Source organism: Medicago sativa, chromosome 1 (genome assembly GCF_051527215.1).
Source record: "Medicago sativa cultivar Bolivia chromosome 1, Bolivia_mono, whole genome shotgun sequence".
NCBI classification, from domain to species: domain Eukaryota; kingdom Viridiplantae; phylum Streptophyta; class Magnoliopsida; order Fabales; family Fabaceae; genus Medicago; species Medicago sativa.
Genome location: NC_140749.1, coordinates 14,660,532 through 14,679,283, shown reverse-complemented (window position 1 = coordinate 14,679,283; position 18,752 = coordinate 14,660,532). Strand labels below are relative to the sequence as shown.

At 35.1% G+C, this 18,752-nt stretch overlaps 1 protein-coding gene and 1 pseudogene across 6 annotated transcripts; one reads left to right on the top strand and one right to left on the bottom strand.

The window, feature by feature from the left end:
* Positions 1–1,988: 1,988 nt before the first annotated feature.
* LOC146952959 (rust resistance kinase Lr10 pseudogene) lies at positions 1,989–4,010 on the bottom strand (annotated as a pseudogene). Its single transcript, XR_015007969.1, has 2 exons — positions 3,308–4,010; positions 1,989–3,213 (listed from the first exon to the last, which is right to left on the bottom strand). The product of XR_015007969.1 is annotated as a rust resistance kinase Lr10 pseudogene (transcript).
* A 1,703-nt stretch (positions 4,011–5,713) lies between these two features.
* Positions 5,714–11,614, top strand: LOC146952958 (rust resistance kinase Lr10-like). 5 transcript variants are annotated; one of them, XM_085707236.1, is made up of 4 exons: positions 5,714–6,697; positions 7,301–7,333; positions 10,073–10,096; positions 10,224–11,614. In XM_085707236.1, exons 1-4 carry the CDS (start codon positions 5,803–5,805, stop codon positions 10,700–10,702), a joined length of 1,431 nt encoding a protein of 476 aa, XP_085563362.1. In that variant the 5' UTR covers positions 5,714–5,802; the 3' UTR covers positions 10,703–11,614. The 5 variants fall into 5 exon arrangements, with proteins under 5 accessions (XP_085563362.1, XP_085563373.1, XP_085563366.1 ...); XM_085707247.1 differs by having other exon boundaries at positions 5,730–6,707; XM_085707231.1 differs by having other exon boundaries at positions 5,734–6,697.
* Positions 11,615–18,752: the final 7,138 nt, after the last annotated feature.

Here is an 18,752-nt window from a genome sequence, read left to right as displayed (position 1 = left end):
ACTTTCTCTTTGACTGTTGTAATTCCTTTAATACGATTTGTCAATGTAAAGGATAATCCTGCAATTAACGAAAAATGTATAAATTAGAAAATAGAAACGATTTTTTTATAGAGAGACAACTAAGAAGTGACAAACAATAAACAATCTTACCCCATTTGCAGAAGAGAAGAAACAAACAATAAAATGGGAGCAAAACGGCCTTAATTTAGAAAGAAAAAAAATTAGAAAATGTTCAAATTTTATGGTGGAAAAACCAATCCAAAGTAAAAGTATTTTTCTTGGTTTGTATTTAGAAAAGCAGTAGCAAATAATAAATATAATTGAATCAAGACTGGTACTAATATATGTATTGGTTTAGCAGGTTAAAGCTTAAGATCATCACAAGAGGCAGATTTTAGCCCATGTAGATAGGCAATTTCAACAAGAAGCAGCTATATTTTTCTATTAACAAAATGGAACCAATATTTAATAGAATGATAAATAACATTGGATCAACATCATACTCTCCCATACAAAGACAGACTCATCACAATCTTACCCCTTTTTTATACAATAATGGTTGTAATTGGCACACGTAATTCTCTCTCTCTCTCTCTCTCTCTCTCATGTTTACCACATGTGGTCCTTCTATCCATGACACCAAGACCTACATAAATATCCAACTTGCAAAAATAAAATTGTCATATTATTGTCACCGTTATTAATAATAATTTCTCCTTCAGTTTTTAGAGTAAAAAAATACATGGAGACTAACAAAGGTGATACTTAAAATTCAATCAAAAGAACTAATGGGTACAAATATTTTTTATTTAAAAAAAATAAAAAATTAAACTATATTGATACAAAGATATTTTACTTCCAAGACATTCAACTCTACACTACTTCAATTTTAACAGTATGTATACTGAGTTGGCCATTATATCTTTACTCTAATTTGTGACATTGTGTTTTCTTACAACATTCAAGTTGCCATTATATCTCAGATTGAGGCTCCTATTATTGATAATTTTGTTTCAACTGAAATGGTTTATCAAACTGATCCTATTGCTTTGGATAACACTTTTGGCATTTTGAATGAGTTAGAACCAGCTTCTGATGGTGAGGCTTTGGTGGGGAATTTTGAGGTTCCGGGGGAAGCTTTCTCTAAGGATGTGGAGAACATAAATGTCTCATCTGATTTGCAGAATGTTGTCTTTGAAGCTACTATTGCCTCTCCTTTAGAGGTTGTTGAGATAGTGTCTAACTCTCGTGACAAGGCACCTACTTCTGTTGAAGAAAGGCCCTCAGAGGTTGTGGATCCGGTTACTCTATTACATTGGGCTAATACTCTAGTTCTCACCCCTTTGGCTTTGCCTAGCAGTTCCACCTCTCTTCCATCTATGTTGCAGCCTGTAACTATCCGCTATGATAGTTTAACAAGTGACAAGCTCCCTTCAAACCAAAACTTGGTTCCTGCCTCCAAACCCTCTCTCCATTCTGCTGCAGCCATTAAAAGTGTGCAGATTCTCTCCAAATATTGGGGGGATGAAGTTAAGGAAGAGGACAATGATGAAGTCATCACATCAATCTTTGAGCAGCACTATCCAAGTCTATCAGAGAGCACTAAGGCAGAGAGAAAGCAGAAGAAGCAGGTGAACAAAGTGAAGCCCACTAGCTGCTTCAACTCAGCCGCAATGAGGACCCGTGCCCAAAAGGGTACCTCCAAAGCTGCCTTGTCATATACCGAATAGTTGGTTCAATCGCCATAGAATATATGAGAAGTGTTATTTGCAACATCTTGTTCAGGCAACAAGATCTGTTCTATGATATTGTTGATTCTATCTTTTTAGGTGATCAAAGCATCTTTGTGACCCTGGGTGTTTAGATAAGTTTCTGCCATTTCCCTGTTGTTCTGATGGCCGTTGCTTTGTTAGTTTAACTCATTGAGGATTTGCACAAGCCTTCCTTATTATAGATCCTGTGATGTAATATTTTGCCCCTTCTTTTTGTTTTGATGTAAGTTTTTTTGTTGTTAAGGGTTCTGGCCCTCTCCAGGTCTTTTATAGAATTTCTTTGCTTGATCAAAAAAAAAAAAAAGTTGCCATATTACTTCTATAACGTAGTCTAATTCTTGAATGACATCTAGTTCTACATTCAAACATCCTGGAACAGTATTTACAGTTCTATTACTTGATGATGAAGCATTGAAAGGATTTGTGGGAACTTTTAATTTGTCTCCATCTCCTTGTAGCATCTGAACAACAGATTTCATGGAAGGCCGATGCACGGAGTGCCACTGAATGCACCAAAGTCCGACAATTGCTAGTTTTTTTGCAATTCTAAAATCTCCCTCTTCATCAATTGGGATATATACGTCTCCACCTTCAAGTAAACCATGGATCCAATCTGGATACAAAACTTGAAAATTTTCTTCACGAATAGTTGTTTTAGTATTCTTTCTTCTTCCAACCATCTCCAGCAACAACATACCGTAGCCGTATATATCCGACTTATAAGATACGTTCCCAAAGTTTCGAGAAAAAACTTCAGGTGCCATGTATCCTAATGTTCCCCTAGCTGCAGTCATCGATACAGTGCTTTGATTTTTGGAGCACAGCTTCGCCAAACCGAAGTCCGATATTTTTGGAATGAAATTTTCATCTAACAAGACATTGTGGGGATTGATATCAAAGTGAAGAATTCTATGATCACAGCCTTGGTGAAGATACTCAATCCCATGGGCAATGCCTAGAGCAATTTGTTGCAATAAGTCCCAACCAAGGAAAACATCCTTGTTGTCGGGTGAAGAAATAAAACTTTGCAACGAACCATTCGCGAAAAAGTCATAAACCAATGCACGATAAAATCCATCGGCACAAAAGCCAAGCAACCGGACAACGTTAACATGATGAATTTTTCCCATAGTTCCCACTTCATTTATGAACTCTCTCCCATCTCCCTCAGTATTACTAATCATCTTCACGGAAACAAGAATTTGACTTGATAATTTACCTTTATAGACAGCTCCATGAGCTCCTTCACCTAGCTTTTCTTTGAATTGATCTGTAATTCTCTTGATATCTGCATAAGAAAATCTTGTTGGCTTTGACGCTTCGTAATCCTTCAAAAAGTTTTCAAGTCTCGTTTGATCTTCCCCTTTCGTCCTAAAATGGACATAAACTCAAATGAAAACACCAATCAAAATAACCAGCATAGTTGAACCAACAATTGCTCCTGCAAATTCAACACTTAATGAAAGGAAAAAACAGAAATAATAATTTATGGAATAGAAATAGTACTGAAGGTATATATAATATATTCTATTCACCTGTTGTTACTAAAATAATGGATGTGAGGTTCTTCTTTGATTTGTTGTGTAGCTGATCATATTCTAAACATTGACTTGGAAAGGTTGTTTCTGACCAACTCAAGCTAACAGTGTTATACATTATATCAAAACGTGCTGACACTGGCAAAACTTTATCAAACATTCTTGTGCAGCTTAATAAGTCCAATTCGACGACACTATCGGTAGAATCAGTAGCATAAATCGGACAAGACAACATGTCTTGTACACCGTCGTTTTGTTGGTCCCAGCTTTTCAGATGGTGTTCTCGAACTGAAGAGCAATTAAAGAAGGTAATGTTGTTGTAGGAAACATCTGATCGAAAAGGATGAAATAATGAAAAATTGTTTGTTAAAAAGAGACGAGAAAGACAGTTTTGTGGGTCAGATAGGACTAAGTTTTTCAATTTGCAATCTATGTCATTGATAAGGAATGTTTTTGATAACACGTTTTGAGGGAAACTCAAGGTATTGATTCTTGTAACGTGAACAAGATAAACGAAAGGGGCATTCAACGGACGAGTTATTATTGTTCTGACCATTTACAAGGTTTATTGATAACAGCAGTAGCAATGCTAATATTGTGAGTGACATGTTGAAGGGAATCACAATTATATTCAATCTTGTATAATTTCGTATATAGCATTGCCAGCTCTCTGCAAAGAAAAGTATCTGCATTTAAAGTTGAAAAAAATGCTGCAAGAAAATATAGATTAAGAAATGTTCTAGGTATCGTCTAAGGCTTTGTTTGCGAGTTTGGAGGGGAAGGGAGGGGAAGGGAGGGGAAGGTTTGGGAAAAAAGGAATGAGCAAGTGGATGAAATAGAGGAAAATGGGAGGGGAGGGTTTTGGGGGGTTAACTTTTCTTCATAATACTAAACCCTCCTCATTTGGGGGAACTAAAAAATTGTATTGGATGAGGGTTTTGGAGGGTTTACATGAATTCTTCAAATTTAATCTATGTTGTTATATTATTTTTAAAATTAAGAATATAGTAATCATATGCATTAATTTATCATTATCTAAAAACCTACTATTTTAATTTTTTTTGAAAGATTTCTCCATTTTTCGTCATATTTTCCACCCCTAGAAGCCTTCCCTTCCCCTCCCCTCCAAACTCGCAAACAAAGCCTAAAGGAAAAAACATAAGGAGACCGAAGAAAATTCAAAATAGAACCACTCAACCCCTTTATTGTATACTACCGGAAAAAATGAACACTCACGGACCAACCTTCTACGAATTTTATTTCACTAACATTTTTTTTGCAAAAATAAACAATTTTTTTATTCAAATTGATAGATTGCATCGATATAATATAAATTCAAAGTCGCTAAAAATAAAAATGATGAATATGCAAACAAACTAACATCATTCATGCTAATAGCATAAAACGGCAAAGTACATTTGCTTACAAATATGACTATACTCAGGTTTTCGGAATATTCATGTATTCGGATCTCCAACTTTGACGACGTCAAAGTCCACTACAAGAAAACATGTTATTACCCACCAACAATTACCCACGGCTAAACCGTCTATATGGTTAAAAGCTCAATGTGAAATTTTTGAAATTGCTACCCACGGCTTAGCCATCAATAATTATAGACGGCTTTTTATCGTCAATAATTACCCACGGTCTAACCCTCTATACAATACATTTATTTATTTATTTATTTATATTAATTCTTATATACTATATATAAAGAAAACTAATTCTTTCAGCACTTTTGGGTTTGATTTTTCCTTCCAAAAATACCTTCAATTTTCAATACAAATAACACATGTAACAAATAGATAGAATAATTTTAAATATTAAAATAAAAATGTAACAAACACAAATGACGTCATTGATTGAATCTGTATTTATTCAAAGTTAATCTTTTAATTTGAATCAAATAAACACCGCACTAAGGGGAGAAATTAAAAATACATTGCACCAAGACGGAAAATTAAAACAAACAAATTTATGAAAAGTTGGCAAAATCACAAAAACAAACGAAACAAAACTGAAAAATATGTGAAAATCACTTATTTAACTAAAAAAAGAAGGAAAACAATTGGGAGTGGTGATTTTGGGACCACCCATCTTTGGTAAATAAGAAGAAGAAAGACCAAGGTTTTAAATAAGTCAATCACGTCACTTATTTGAACACGGAAGGACTAGTATAGATATAAAAAGTTGAAAAGTTTTTTGGATTGACCAAAGCATAATAGTTGAATCTCAATTAATCATGACAGCAAGACCACTCTCTTCCACAAACTGTAATACCTAAGTCATGTTTGAATAATATCCAATAAAAATAGAGTGTGAGAAATATAATGTATCAATGAAAGTCAAGAACGATGGCTAAAAGACTTTTGACATCTGAGAAAAACATTTTTAGTCTTAGATACATAAATGTTCCATTTCATACACATTTTCCCTTTCAGATTATAATCCCGTAGCTCTAAAGTTAAAGCCAATTTCCAGCATCAATCATGTGCAGAGAAAAATCATTCTTATACTTACTCCAAATTATAGCAGTAGTGCTACTACTGCATCATCATCAAACATGTGATGCAAGTACTAATAGTAATAACCAAAACTTATGTCGACCTTCTTCATGTGGCAAAATCACAAACATACAACATCCTTTTCGACTTAAGGATGATCCAACTACCTGTGGTGATCCGAGGTACGAGTTATCCTGCGAAAACAACATCACAACCTTAACTTTGTTGTCGGGTAAATACTATGTGAAGTCAATCAACTACAATAACTACACAATTCGGTTAGTTGATCCCGGAATTGAAGAGGGTGATTGTTCAAGCATTCCTCGGTATTACTTATACACTTTTAATTTCAGCAGCTCTTACAATTATAGCTACCACGCTGCTGATCCATATCAAACCTACCAGAGCAGAATAATTGATAGTACTATATATGATACTTATGGTAATACTTATGATGCATTCCCAATGTTCCAGCACGTAATTTACATGAATTGTAGCAATCCTGTACTGCAAGATCCAGTGTACGCGGATGCACATTCTTGCATGAACAAGTCGAATTCTCAACGTGGCCATGTTTATGCCATTGCTGGGGATTTGAAGGTTAGAAACTATAAAGATGATGACTGTCATGTGGAGCTTGTTACGCCAATATCTTTTTTCCGTTTAAATTACAGCTCTCGGGATTGGGATGTTCCGAACCAAATGTTTGATTACAGTGACATTCATTGGATGTTGGTGGGTGGATTTGAAGTTTCTTGGTTGAGTAGTGCTTGTGAAGAATATTGTGGAAAACCATCTTGCTATTTGAAAGAAACCACTTGGAGTCTTGAATGCAACTCATATCCATGTATAACAACATTGGGATTTCATGTCAATTCTGGTAAGAACAGGTTTACATTTTTATCGACTTCTTGATCCCTATTTTATCATATAAGATAAAAATTGGCACAAGTTACTTGTTTATTTTATATACAAGAGTAGTCTTAGCAACACTCTCTTTTGAATAATATATTTAATACTTACTCTTTTATTGGTTTAAATCATTGTGAGTCTACATTTTGAAAATAGAACCAACGCAAAGTGGTGGGACAAACATTGATTTCATCCAATAAAAGAGTGAGTGTTCAAAAGTGAGTGTTGCTAGAATTTTTTTATATATAAATGTTTGATGGACAACTCAAATGAGTGCATACATTTTGAGAGAAAAGTACAAATAGAGTGATGTGATTGATTAGTGATGAAAAGCAAAAAGAAAAGAGTGAGATAAAACGAAACATTGAAGGAGTGTATATGTCAATAAATTTCACCTTTAAATTAAATGAGATATGATATGACTTGTTGATCTATTGGTAAAAACACTTATGCATAATGCAAGACCATTTTACCAATATATATATATATATATATATATATATATATATATATATATCAGACACCCCACTTTTGAGAGTAATGTTGGCTAACTTCTTTATTTTAATTTTAGGACCTCCATCGAAGCTGCGAATGTTTTTCGAAGGTAAGGAAAAATTTGTCCTCTAACTTCTTTAATTCCACACACTTTGTTTCAAATAAAAGTTTTAGCACACAAAATTATACACACTACTCTCTTACACTACTCCCTTATGTCACTACTTTTTTATGTTAACCACTTGGTTTTAAAGGTAAGAGAATTATGGAACTTTAGAGTTTGATCAAAAATTATTTCATGCATGATTCAAATTTGTGTTCCCTTTAACGATTCAATTTTAGCTTAAATTCATTGTACACTTGAGTCGAATCAGTTGGTTTCCCTCCGACTATTGTTATAACCAATAAAACTAATAATATACAAATTCTTTCTCCTTCACTTTGAGAGGCCATGTTATTCAGTCTCATGGAACTAAACTCTTAGATGCAGCCGCCTCCATCCATCGGCACATCCGCCCCGCTTAGCCGCATTGTTCATCTTGAAAGGGAGCCACCACCAAACATGAATTTTAAGTTGATCAATAATGAAATCAACATTAATCTCCTTGTTGGCAAAATAAAAAAAAAAAATCGAGCTATCCAACGAAGATGCTATAGTTTTTCTCCCTTTAACTATATGAAATTGCTCGCTTTCACTTCGCTTTTAGTTCGCCCAGCAAATGTACTTGTGTCCAAATTTTTTGCTAGCTTGTAATCTTGTCAAGAACCTACAAAAAGTAATAAGAAAAATATCATAGTAGCATTCTAGCCTATAATTATAATAGTATGTATATTGACATTAAATTGAAGGATGTTTGATTAGATAACTTATAAAACAAGTTAAAAGTGCTATTGAAAATAACCTAAATTTGGCACTTATCAGCCTCTAACACCTTTTTTTAATAGAGCTAAATTAAATTGGCTTAATTACAGTTTTGGCCCCCTAAGTATCCAAATGTTGTGATTTTGGCCCCCTAATAAAAATAACTATTTTCGAGCCCCCTATGTTTAGCCCATTTTGTAGTTTTGGCCCCAGGCCAATTTTGACCCAGTCAACACACATGTGGATGCCATGCGTGTAATTTTTTGTTTTTTTTATTTTTAAATTACTTTTGTTTTCTTAAATTTAAAAATAAATAAAAAATTTATTTATTTTAATTAAAAATAAATAAAAATATTTATTTTGAAAAAACTTGCAGATGAGTTTGATATAAGAGAAAGAATGGTCATTTTTTGCGGAGCGGATAAGATGCAATTGAAATATAAAATTTTACATGAAATTTCAAGACAAAAATTATTTAAATATAAGACTTAGAAAGATATATGAGCAAGCCAAACCAAGGAAATATCCACTATGAGGGGTGGTGGTGGTAGTTGTGAATACTAACTGGAAATATTGGTCGAGAGAGAAGGATCAGTTGGTTTCAATTTTTTAAATCATTTCCAAATTATTTTAAAAGAAAAAAATGATGTGTCGTGTTTTTATTGGTTGTAGCTATAAGCAAGAGATATAATGGTTTGACATGTTAGAAAATTGGTTTTGGGGAAAATCCGCAACACTTAAAACAATGATGAAAACAATAAAGGATGCACGTTGATCACCAAAGCGTGTGTTTTCACACTAATCATTAGGTTTGATTCGCCCCCACCAATAAGTATATAATGGATGCAAATTGTATGAACAGCGAATCCTCTTCAGGATACTTCCGATTTCTTAATGTGATTTGCACAAGCACACGGAGTGTATCTTTTGATAGTAGTTTACAGAAAAGTGTTTCCTCCACTTCACTCATGCATTAGAATAGATGAATGATTTAGAGTAAGAAAATGGGAGAGAATAAGGCCATGTAACTGGCCAAATTTGTGTAGTTTCTGAATTCTGATGGTTACAAACCATGTATTTTTAACACATGACATACCACTTCAAATATGAAAAAGCAACCTTTCACCAAGAGTTGCATTCATTTGAAATCATAATTTTTTATTTAAGAAATATATTGGTTCACTTACAGTTATGTCATAACAATGAAACAATGCATTTCAATCTAATCTATGAAGAGTTACGATCATTAGAACCAAAAAAAACATGAGAAAAACGATTGAAGAGAGGTTTTTGGCAGCCCAAAATTGCATTTGACACCCACCACTACGAGTGTCTAACACCTGAAACAAAGCTGTCAGGAGTGCCTAGCACCCAGTCACAGAGAGCTTTGTGTTCTGACTGTTTTCCTTGTGATTAGCATCATATAGTTGGTCTTGGGTCTTCCAATAAATTGAAAATGATTTCATTATTTTGAAAAGCACTCACATGACATTCAATGGTGTGGTCATTTGAAAGTAGTGAAACAATTTTATTTTAAGACAACCTCTATTGAGCAACTTGTAAACCAAGTAAGATTCAACTCTTGGAAATGGTTTTTTATAAGTCATCGGAATATTCAGGGTAGTGAAACCATTCTTATGTTTGTGCTGATAGGCTTTCTATGGTTTAGAAGTTATGTCCCGTTATAAGACTGTGTGGCTTGGATAAGTTTCTTTCTTTTTATTTTTATTAGGCTTCACTTGTTTACCTTTTGTCTCATGTGTTGGTTGGATTGTTTTGCCAAATTGGTGTAGTAATATTGTCTTTCGTAACTGTGCTTTTCTTTTGGATTATGTCTTCTTTAGTATTGAGCTTGATTTTGAGTTTGAGTATCCATTGTATTATGTTTCTATAAAAAAATTCCATTCAAAAAACACCTAAATAAGTAATGAATACTACCTACTTACTCTTTGTGAGTTAATTGACTTCGTTAAAAATTTCTCGCAGGTATTATGTACGGAATTGCCAGAGGTAATTTTTTATAATCACAATTTTTTTTGGTTAAGTCATTTTCACATAGTTATTTGAATATTATATCATTCTATTGTTTAATAATGTTAATTTATTGCATTCATATATTATATATAATATTTTTCAGGACTAACACATGCAATAGGTGTGCGAATACACAATGAAGCTCAGGGTGTTACTGAATCTAAATTTGGTATTGAAATAGGAAGAATAATTGGAAGATATATTTTGGCATCATACATTATGATTAGATTTATGTTGGGTCTCATGGCTCTCTTTGGAAAACTCATACATACATATCGATCAAGGCATACATCAATGTATGAAAACATCGAAGATTTTCTTCAAGGGAATTCCCTCATGCCAATTAGGTATTCACACAAAGAGATAAAGCAGATGACAAGAGGCTTTAAGGAAAAGTTGGGTGAAGGAGGGTTTGGTAAGGTTTATAAAGGAAAGCTTCGTAGTGGGCCTTTGGTAGCCATAAAGATGTTGGGAAATCATAAGGGTAATGAAAATGGACAAGATTTCATTAGTGAAGTAAGTTGCTACTATAGGAAAAATACATCACACCAATGTGGTGCGACTTGTTGGATTTTGTGTTGAGGAATCAAAACGTGCTCTTGTTTATGATTTCATGCCCAATGGCTCTCTTGATAGATATATTTCCTCTAGTGAAGACCATATTTCCTTAACTTATAAGCAAATGTACGAGATATCTCTTGGAGTTGCACGTGGAATTGCTTATTTGCATCAAGGTTGTGACATGCAAATTTTACATTTTGACATCAAGCCACATAACATACTTCTTGACGAGGACTTCATCGCCAAAGTTTCAGACTTTGGTCTTGCAAAACTTTATCCTATTGAAAATAGTATTGTAACTTTGACTGCTGCAAGAGGAACAATTGGTTACATGGCACCAGAATTGTTCTACAAAAATATTGGTAAAGTTTCCTATAAGGCCGATGTGTATAGCTTTGGAATGCTCTTAATGGAAATAGCAAACAGGAGAAGAAATTTGAACTCAAATGCAGATGATTCAAGCCAAATTTTCTTTCCCTACTGGATTTACAATGAATTGATTGAAGAAAAGGAGATATATATATCCGGAGAAGCTACCGATGAGGAAAAGAGAAGTGTGAAGAAGATGTTCATAATTGCTCTATGGTGTATACAATTGAATCCTAGTGATCGTCCTTCAATGCACAGAGTAATAGAAATGCTTGAAGGAGATATTGAAGACATTGAAATTCCACCAAAGCCTTCTCCATATCCAACTGAAATTATTCAAGATAATGGAGTTAGCTCTAATGAATCTTTATCGGATGATGATGACACCGGGTCAATTAGTTTTATTGAGGAAACCGTAGAAGATCCTTTACTATAAAATACTTGTGATTTGGTTTTTGCATATATGTGTTATTTCTTAATATGTTGTCACTTCCAATAATGAACACAAACCATTTTTTTCCAAGTGATACAAAACAATAAACAGAAATGTAGTTGCAGTAGCAATCATATGTACACTATTTACACCATTTTTTTCCTTTAAGTTATCCATGCAACCCATGAAGCTAACAATGTTTCCTTTAGCGATAGAATTATCAGTCTCAAGGCAATTTTTTCTTGTAGTAATGAATAAAAATGGATGCAAACATAAATTTATTTATACGACCAATCATAGTTAAGAGTTGTGCTAATTCGCACGACCAATAATTCGTTGAAAACACATAAACCACAAGTTGGGCCAATAAAAAGCTGTATGCAATACAAACTCTAGTCATAGCGGAAAACACGGATTGTGAGTGTAAAAACCAACGGCTGGGATTAAGTCGTGTGGTGTCGTCGCATGTTAAAAAGCATTTCTCTTCAAACAAATACTTTGAGTAATGTTATTCATAGCAAGAGATATTTTCCCAAAGTGATCCCGGAATGTTTTAGCTAATTAAAAGTGATGCTTAACTGAAAACACGGGTGAATTGGTGTAGTTTGAGATTTGGTATGTTGAGTAAACTGACTTTGGTGTTGCTGGCCGGGAAAATAAGGTGTTAATGGATATGTGTTTTATGTAAGATAGTGTTCGGTAGGATCTTTTGCCGCAAGTTTTTCTTTGAATTTGTTGAGACTACTTAGTAATCGCATGATCAAAGAATTGAAGATAAACTTTGTAGGAGAAGTAGGCTTGAGAGGTTTATTTTTTAAACGGCGCGCAAAGAACAATGCAAACTGAAGGGGGAACAAAACCAAAACAGTCTAAAGACAAAGATTCCACAAATTTTAAAGATTTTTTACCAACTGAAGAGTAATCAAAGAAAATAATGTTGTAGTTGTGGGAAAAATCAAGTTAAAAAGGATAAAATAATGAAAGATTGTTTCCTAAAAAGACAGTTTTGTGTGTCAGATAGGACTAAGTGTCCGAATTCGCAATCTATGTATCAGAAAAGGAATTTTTTTGAGCAAGATAGACTAAGTGTGAGGGAAACTCAAGGTATTGTTTCTTGTTACGTGAACAAGATAGACGGAAGGGACATACGAATGGACGGGCTATTATTATTATACTGACCATGTACAAAGCTTATAAGCAGCAGCAGTAGCAGTAGTAGTGCATAGATTGGCATCATCCTCAAAGGGAGAAATTAATATTGTGAATCAAAGTCGAACTCAGCTAATTTACTATTTGTGTTTATGCCTTTCAAAAAATCGACAATAAATTAAGAAAAATAAACATGAAGCAAAGCAAAACTCGTGGGTTCTGACGAACACTAATGTGTGGGTCCCTTTTCTATTATGTATCACCAGTGAAGCCCCGATACTTCAAAATGGATGACGTATCGTATCCCCTGCGTATCCTGCACCGATACTTGTCCGATACTTCCCGATACTTATCAGAAGAGTATCCAAAGATTAAATTTTATTTTTTTTAAAAATAATTATCCGATACTTCCCGATACTTATCAGGAAAGTATCCGATAATTATCCAGCACCAATACCTGCCCCAATACTACCCAATTAATGTTAACTAAAATAACTTAACTCTTGAGTATAATACTTCTTTTTTGGATTGATATAGTATAGCACTATCAATGTTCCTTTTGGATATAGCATAGCACTTATGGTGCTCTTTTTGGGATATATTATGTATATAATTGACTAATCATCACTCTCTTAATCGTCAATATTATTTATATTTATGTTGATGTGCTACGAGCCTATGATTGGTTTCTTTTGTTTGTTAATATATTTGTATATTAAAAAAATGGTTATAATTATATTGTGCATTTAATTATATAATTTTTTTTATTAATGTATCACAGCCGTATCGTATCTTGATTTTTAAAATTTTCTCGTATCGACGTATCGGTGCAGTATCGTATCCGTATCGTATCTCGTATCCGGGCTTCACAGTGTATCACGTAAGTTGATGATGAACACGTGCGTTCAGATAGTCTATGAGGGTATTTTGGAATAAAAAAAATATTTTATAAGGACAAAATCCAAGCAAAAAAATTTACTAGGAGAAAACTGGAAATGACCTATGATATATGGGGTAAAAAACTATTAATCTTTGATGGTTTTATCTGATCTAAAACTAGGGTGTAACTCTCCTAATTTAATTTTGAGGACTGTTGATGACATGCTGTCATTACGTAATTTTTAGGACTTATTTTGACTTTTTGATAGAGTTCTAAGCAACATTAAGTGTCCAGGAGTAGTTAAAAGCAACAAATTTGGAAGATCTGGAACCAGCCAATCGTACTGCGATTTTCCAATCGCAATGCGATTTCTTGAAGGCAGAGAGCATGTTTTTGAAGGAGCTGGATCGCAATACGATCCAGCCAATCGTGATACGATTTCAAGAAGGGCTTTGAAGTAAATTAGGGTTTAAAGATGCAATCGTGGTACGATTTCTCTAATCGCGGTACGATTTTGGGCGATCAGAACTTGCCTATTTAAGCTGAAGTCAGTCTCAAACAAAGGGGATTACGATTTTGGAGAGCTAAAATGCGATTTTCACACCCAGAAGGCTGCAGCGGAGAGGATTTCATCATCTCTAACCCAGTTTATGTATGTTTTAATTCTTTCATTGATTATGCTATTTGTAAACTCAATTATGAGTAGCTAAATCTCTTAGAGATTAGGTCAGAGATGAATCTATGTAACCCTAATTGATCATATGTTGCTGTGAAACTCTATTAGTTATTAATGAATTTCTAGTCTTTATTCAATTCAATTGTTCTTAATGCTTTTTATATCCTGATCAAATATAAACATGATTTTGTGAGAACGAATGACTACTGACCATAGCTTTCGACTTAGACCTAATTGAATTGTTCTAATAAACATGGTTAGTCTAGGAATGGATAATCGTTTGTTAGTGATATTAGGTTAACGTTCATAAAACCTTCAAAGATTATTAGACCACCTAAGGAATTAGGGGTTGTAGTTTAAGAAGAGGGTCCTAACTCAAGGGATTGATTAGGGCTAATTTGTTAATCATCGTGAAACTAGAAAATCATTAGTAACAATAGGTGCAGTAACCAATTAGGGGTAACATAGAGGATTCGACGACCTGATCTCATCTCTCTCCATATTTTCTTAATCAAATCTAATTCTCTTATTTGATTTCATAAAATCAAACCAAATCTACTGCCTAGTGGCAAACCAAAATTAACTTTTATACATCCTATTTTTATAACGCGATTGAATTATTGAAGTTAAAAACAGTCCTCGTGGGATCGATAATTTTACTACTTCGATAGTATTTGGTGCACTTGCCAAACGTCTATCAAGTTTTTGGCGCGGTTGCCGAGGACTGTTGATTTATTTCAACAAGGCAATTACGTTATAATTTAGGATTTCTGCAATTTAATTTTCTGTTTTTAATTTTTATTTTTCTGTTTTAGTATTCATTGATTACTTTGCATTGTGCAGTGCTACTAAGGTATTTTTGCTGTTTATGCGAGGTAAAGTGAGCGCCGACGATCTCGAATTCAATCCAGAAATTGAAAGAAATGCTAGAGCACTCCGGAAGGCTGTCCGATTGCAAAGGTTAGCTCATTCCGTTCCACCGGGTGTTCGAGAACAAATACCGGAGCCACTCTCAACTGAATCTAAAACGATATCTTCTCCTAAATCTGCAACTATGGAAGGAGTTGTACCACCGAGACCGAAGCTAGGAGACTACGGGTTAGCACCTCATCGCGGTCAACTGACCCACACTTTTCAACCAGCTAACCCAGTTGCTTTTGACATCAAGACAACTGTTCTCAACGGTTTGAGGGACAAACAATTCGATGGGATTGAAGCTATGAGTCCACATGAACACTTGAGCCGCTTTGCTGAAACTTGCGAGTTTTGTGTGCAACCAGCCACCGTGACTGAAGCACAAAAGAAATTAAGGCTATTTCCTTTCACCTTGACGGGAAGAGCAAAAGATTGGTTGCTAACAATACCAAACGGGACTGTCCAAACATGGGAAGAGTTAGAGCTGAAGTTCTTGGAGAAATATTTCCCTATGTCTAAATATTGGGAAAAGAAGATGGAGATTTCTAACTTCAAGCAAGGGGAGAATGAGTCGTTGTATGATGCTTGGGAGCGATTCAATTTGCTTCTTAAGAGATGCCCTAATCATGAGTTCACCGAAAAACAATACCTCCAAATCTTCACGGAGGGGGTAACACCAAACACTAGGATGTTTTTAGATGCTTCTGCGGGAGGTAGTCTCAAGAGCAAAACTGATCATGAAGTCCAAGCTTTAATAGAAAACATGGCTGGAAATGAGTATCGTGCTGAAGCTAAGAAGAAGGAAAGAGGAGTGTTTGGGGTGAGTGAACAAACTGCTATCCTTGCTAACCAAGCAGCTATGAACAAACAAATCGAGGCTCTAAAGTTTCAATGGTTCACTTTGGCTCATAAGCAACAACAAGTGCCTGCAATCAAGTGTGACTTATGTGGTGAAGAACATCCCAATGGTGAATGTGTACCAGAAGGGTCTAGTGAAGAAGCTAACTACATGGGAGGATATCAAAGGCAAAATTAATACTACACTCCAGGAATCAACAAGCATCCTAATCTAAGCTACTCAAATAACAACGTTTTGAACTCTCAGATGCTTGCTCCTCCACAACAACAACAAAGAAAGCCATCAACTCTTGAGGAAACTATGATGAACTTATGAAGATGACTCAAGGCAACTTTGAGGAGATGAAGAAAAGTCAAGAGGCTGAAAGAAAGAACAATGAAGCTTCCAGGAAGATGCTTGAAACTCAACTGGGGCAATTGGCTAAGCAATTGGCTGAACAAAACAAAGGCGGATTCTCAGGTAACACTAAAGACAACCCTAAGAATGAGTCTTGTAATGCTATTGAATTGAGGAGCAAAAAGGTTTTGACACCTTTAGTTCCAAAAGCTCCAAAGAAGGTTGATGATGTAGTAGTTGAGGAGGAGGAAGATGGTGAAGTTGAAAAGAATAATGAGGGTGTAGTTGAAAAAGAAACTGATCATGAAGTAGTTGAAAATGAAAGGAAGAAAAAAATAGAGGGAGAAAAAAGTGAGAAGTTAATTGATGAGGATTCAATCTTGAGGAAGTCGAAGAGTCAAATCTTGAAAGATGGAGATAAACCACAAGTTATTCCATCATATGTGAAGCTTCCATACCCTCACCTATCCAAGAAGAAGGAAAAGGATGAAGGTCAATTCAAAAAGTTCATGCAACTTTTCTCACAACTTCAGGTGAATATTCCTTTCAGTGAAGCTCTTGATCAAATGCCATTATATGCTAAATTCATGAAGGACTTGTTGACCAAAAGAAGGAAGCCTAAGGATGATGAGAACATAACACTTTCAAAGAATTGTAGTGCTATTCTTCAAAAGAAGCTGCCACCTAAGTTGAAGGATCCTGGTGCTTTTACTATCCCTTGTTCCATTGGACCGGTAGACATTAGTAGAGCTTTATGTGATTTGGGAGCAAGTATCAACTTGATGCCTCTTTCAATGATGAAGAAGCTTAAGTGTGGGGAGCCAAAACCTACAAGAATGACCATTACTTTAGCTGATCGGTCAATCTCTTATCCTTTCGGTGTGCTTGAAGATGTACTAGTCAAGGTTAATGACTTGGTGTTTCCGGTAGATTTTGTGATCTTGGATATGGCTGAAGATGAAGAAATGCCACTCATTCTAGGAAGACCTTTCCTTGCAACTGGTTGTGCCTTGATTGATATTGAGAAAGGAGAGCTAATGTTGAGATTCCACAAGGAGCAAGTAGTGTTTAATATATTTGAGGCCATGAAGCACAAAGATGAAAACCCCAAGTGTTACCGGATTGACATTGTTGAAGAAATAGTTGAAGATGACTCTTGTGAACATCAACCAACACAACCTCTTGAACGTGCAATTGTGAATTCTATAGCAAGTTGTGATGATGATGAAGATCTTGAAGTGAGTGATTGTGTCAAGCAGCTAGAAGCAAGCAAGCAAGAGTTGGGACCGGTAAAAATAGAAGAATTAATGGGTAAGTACTCTATGGATGCTCCTATTTTGAGTGGAGAAGGAGAGAAAAATCCAGAATTAAAAGAACTCCCTTCTCACTTGAAGTATGTTTTTCTCACCAAAGATGCCTCTAAACCAGTAATCATCAGCAATACCTTGACACCTTTGGAAGAAGAAAAATTAATGAGGGTGTTAAGAGACAATCAAGGAGCTTTGGGGTGGAACATTTCTGATTTGAAGGGTATTAGTCCAGCTTATTGTATGCACAAAATACACATGGAGGCTGAATACAAACCGGTAATTCAACCTCAAAGGAGACTTAACCCAACAATGAAGGAAGTGGTGAAGAAAGAGATGCTGAAGTTACTAGATGCAGGTATGATCTACCTTATCTCAGATAGCTCATGGGTAAGTCCAGTTCACGTGGTGCCCAAGAAAGGAGGAATGATGGTGGTGGCTAATGAAAAAAAATGAATTGATACCCACCCGCACCGTCACTGGTTGGAGAATGTGTATAGACTACCGGAGGTTGAATACCGCAACAAGAAAGGACCACTTTCCGTTACCATTCATGGATCAAATGATTGAGAGATTGGCTAGACAAGCCTTTTATTGCTTCTTGGATGGGTATTCAGGGTATAATCAAATTGCAGTGGCTCCGGAAGATCGGGAAAAGACTGCCTTCACTTGTCCATTTGGTGTGTTTGCTTATCGAAGGATGCCCTTTGGGCTGTGTAATGCGCCGGCGACCTTTCAAAGGTGTATGCTCTCCATCTTCTCTGATATGATAGAGAAGAACATTGAGGTATTTATGGACGACTTTTCTGTTTTTGGTAAGTCTTTTGATCAATGCTTGTTCCATTTAAATGTTGTACTTAAAAGATGCACCGAAACTAACCTTGTTTTGAATTGGGAAAAATGTCATTTTATGGTAACTGAAGGTATAGTTTTGGGGCATAAAATAAGTGCTAAAGTAATTGAGGTGGACCAAGCTAAGATAGAGGTTATAGAGAAACTTCCCCCACCTGTTAATGTTAAAGGAGTAAGGAGTTTCTTGGGGCATGCCGGTTTCTATCGGCGTTTCATAAAAGACTTTTCTAAAATTTCCAAACCCCTCTGTAACCTCTTGGTTAAAGAAAACGAGTTTAATTTTGATTCTGAATGT

Coding starts and splice junctions, on each gene's coding strand:
- LOC146952958 (XM_085707236.1), top strand. CDS start 5,803: ATGTGCAGAGAAAAATCATTCTTATACTTACTCCAAATTATAGCAGTA. Junction 6,698..7,300: donor GGGATTTCATGTCAATTCTG/GTAAGAACAGGT, acceptor TTTTAATTTTAG/GACCTCCATCGAAGCTGCGA. Junction 10,097..10,223: donor TATGTACGGAATTGCCAGAG/GTAATTTTTTAT, acceptor AATATTTTTCAG/GACTAACACATGCAATAGGT.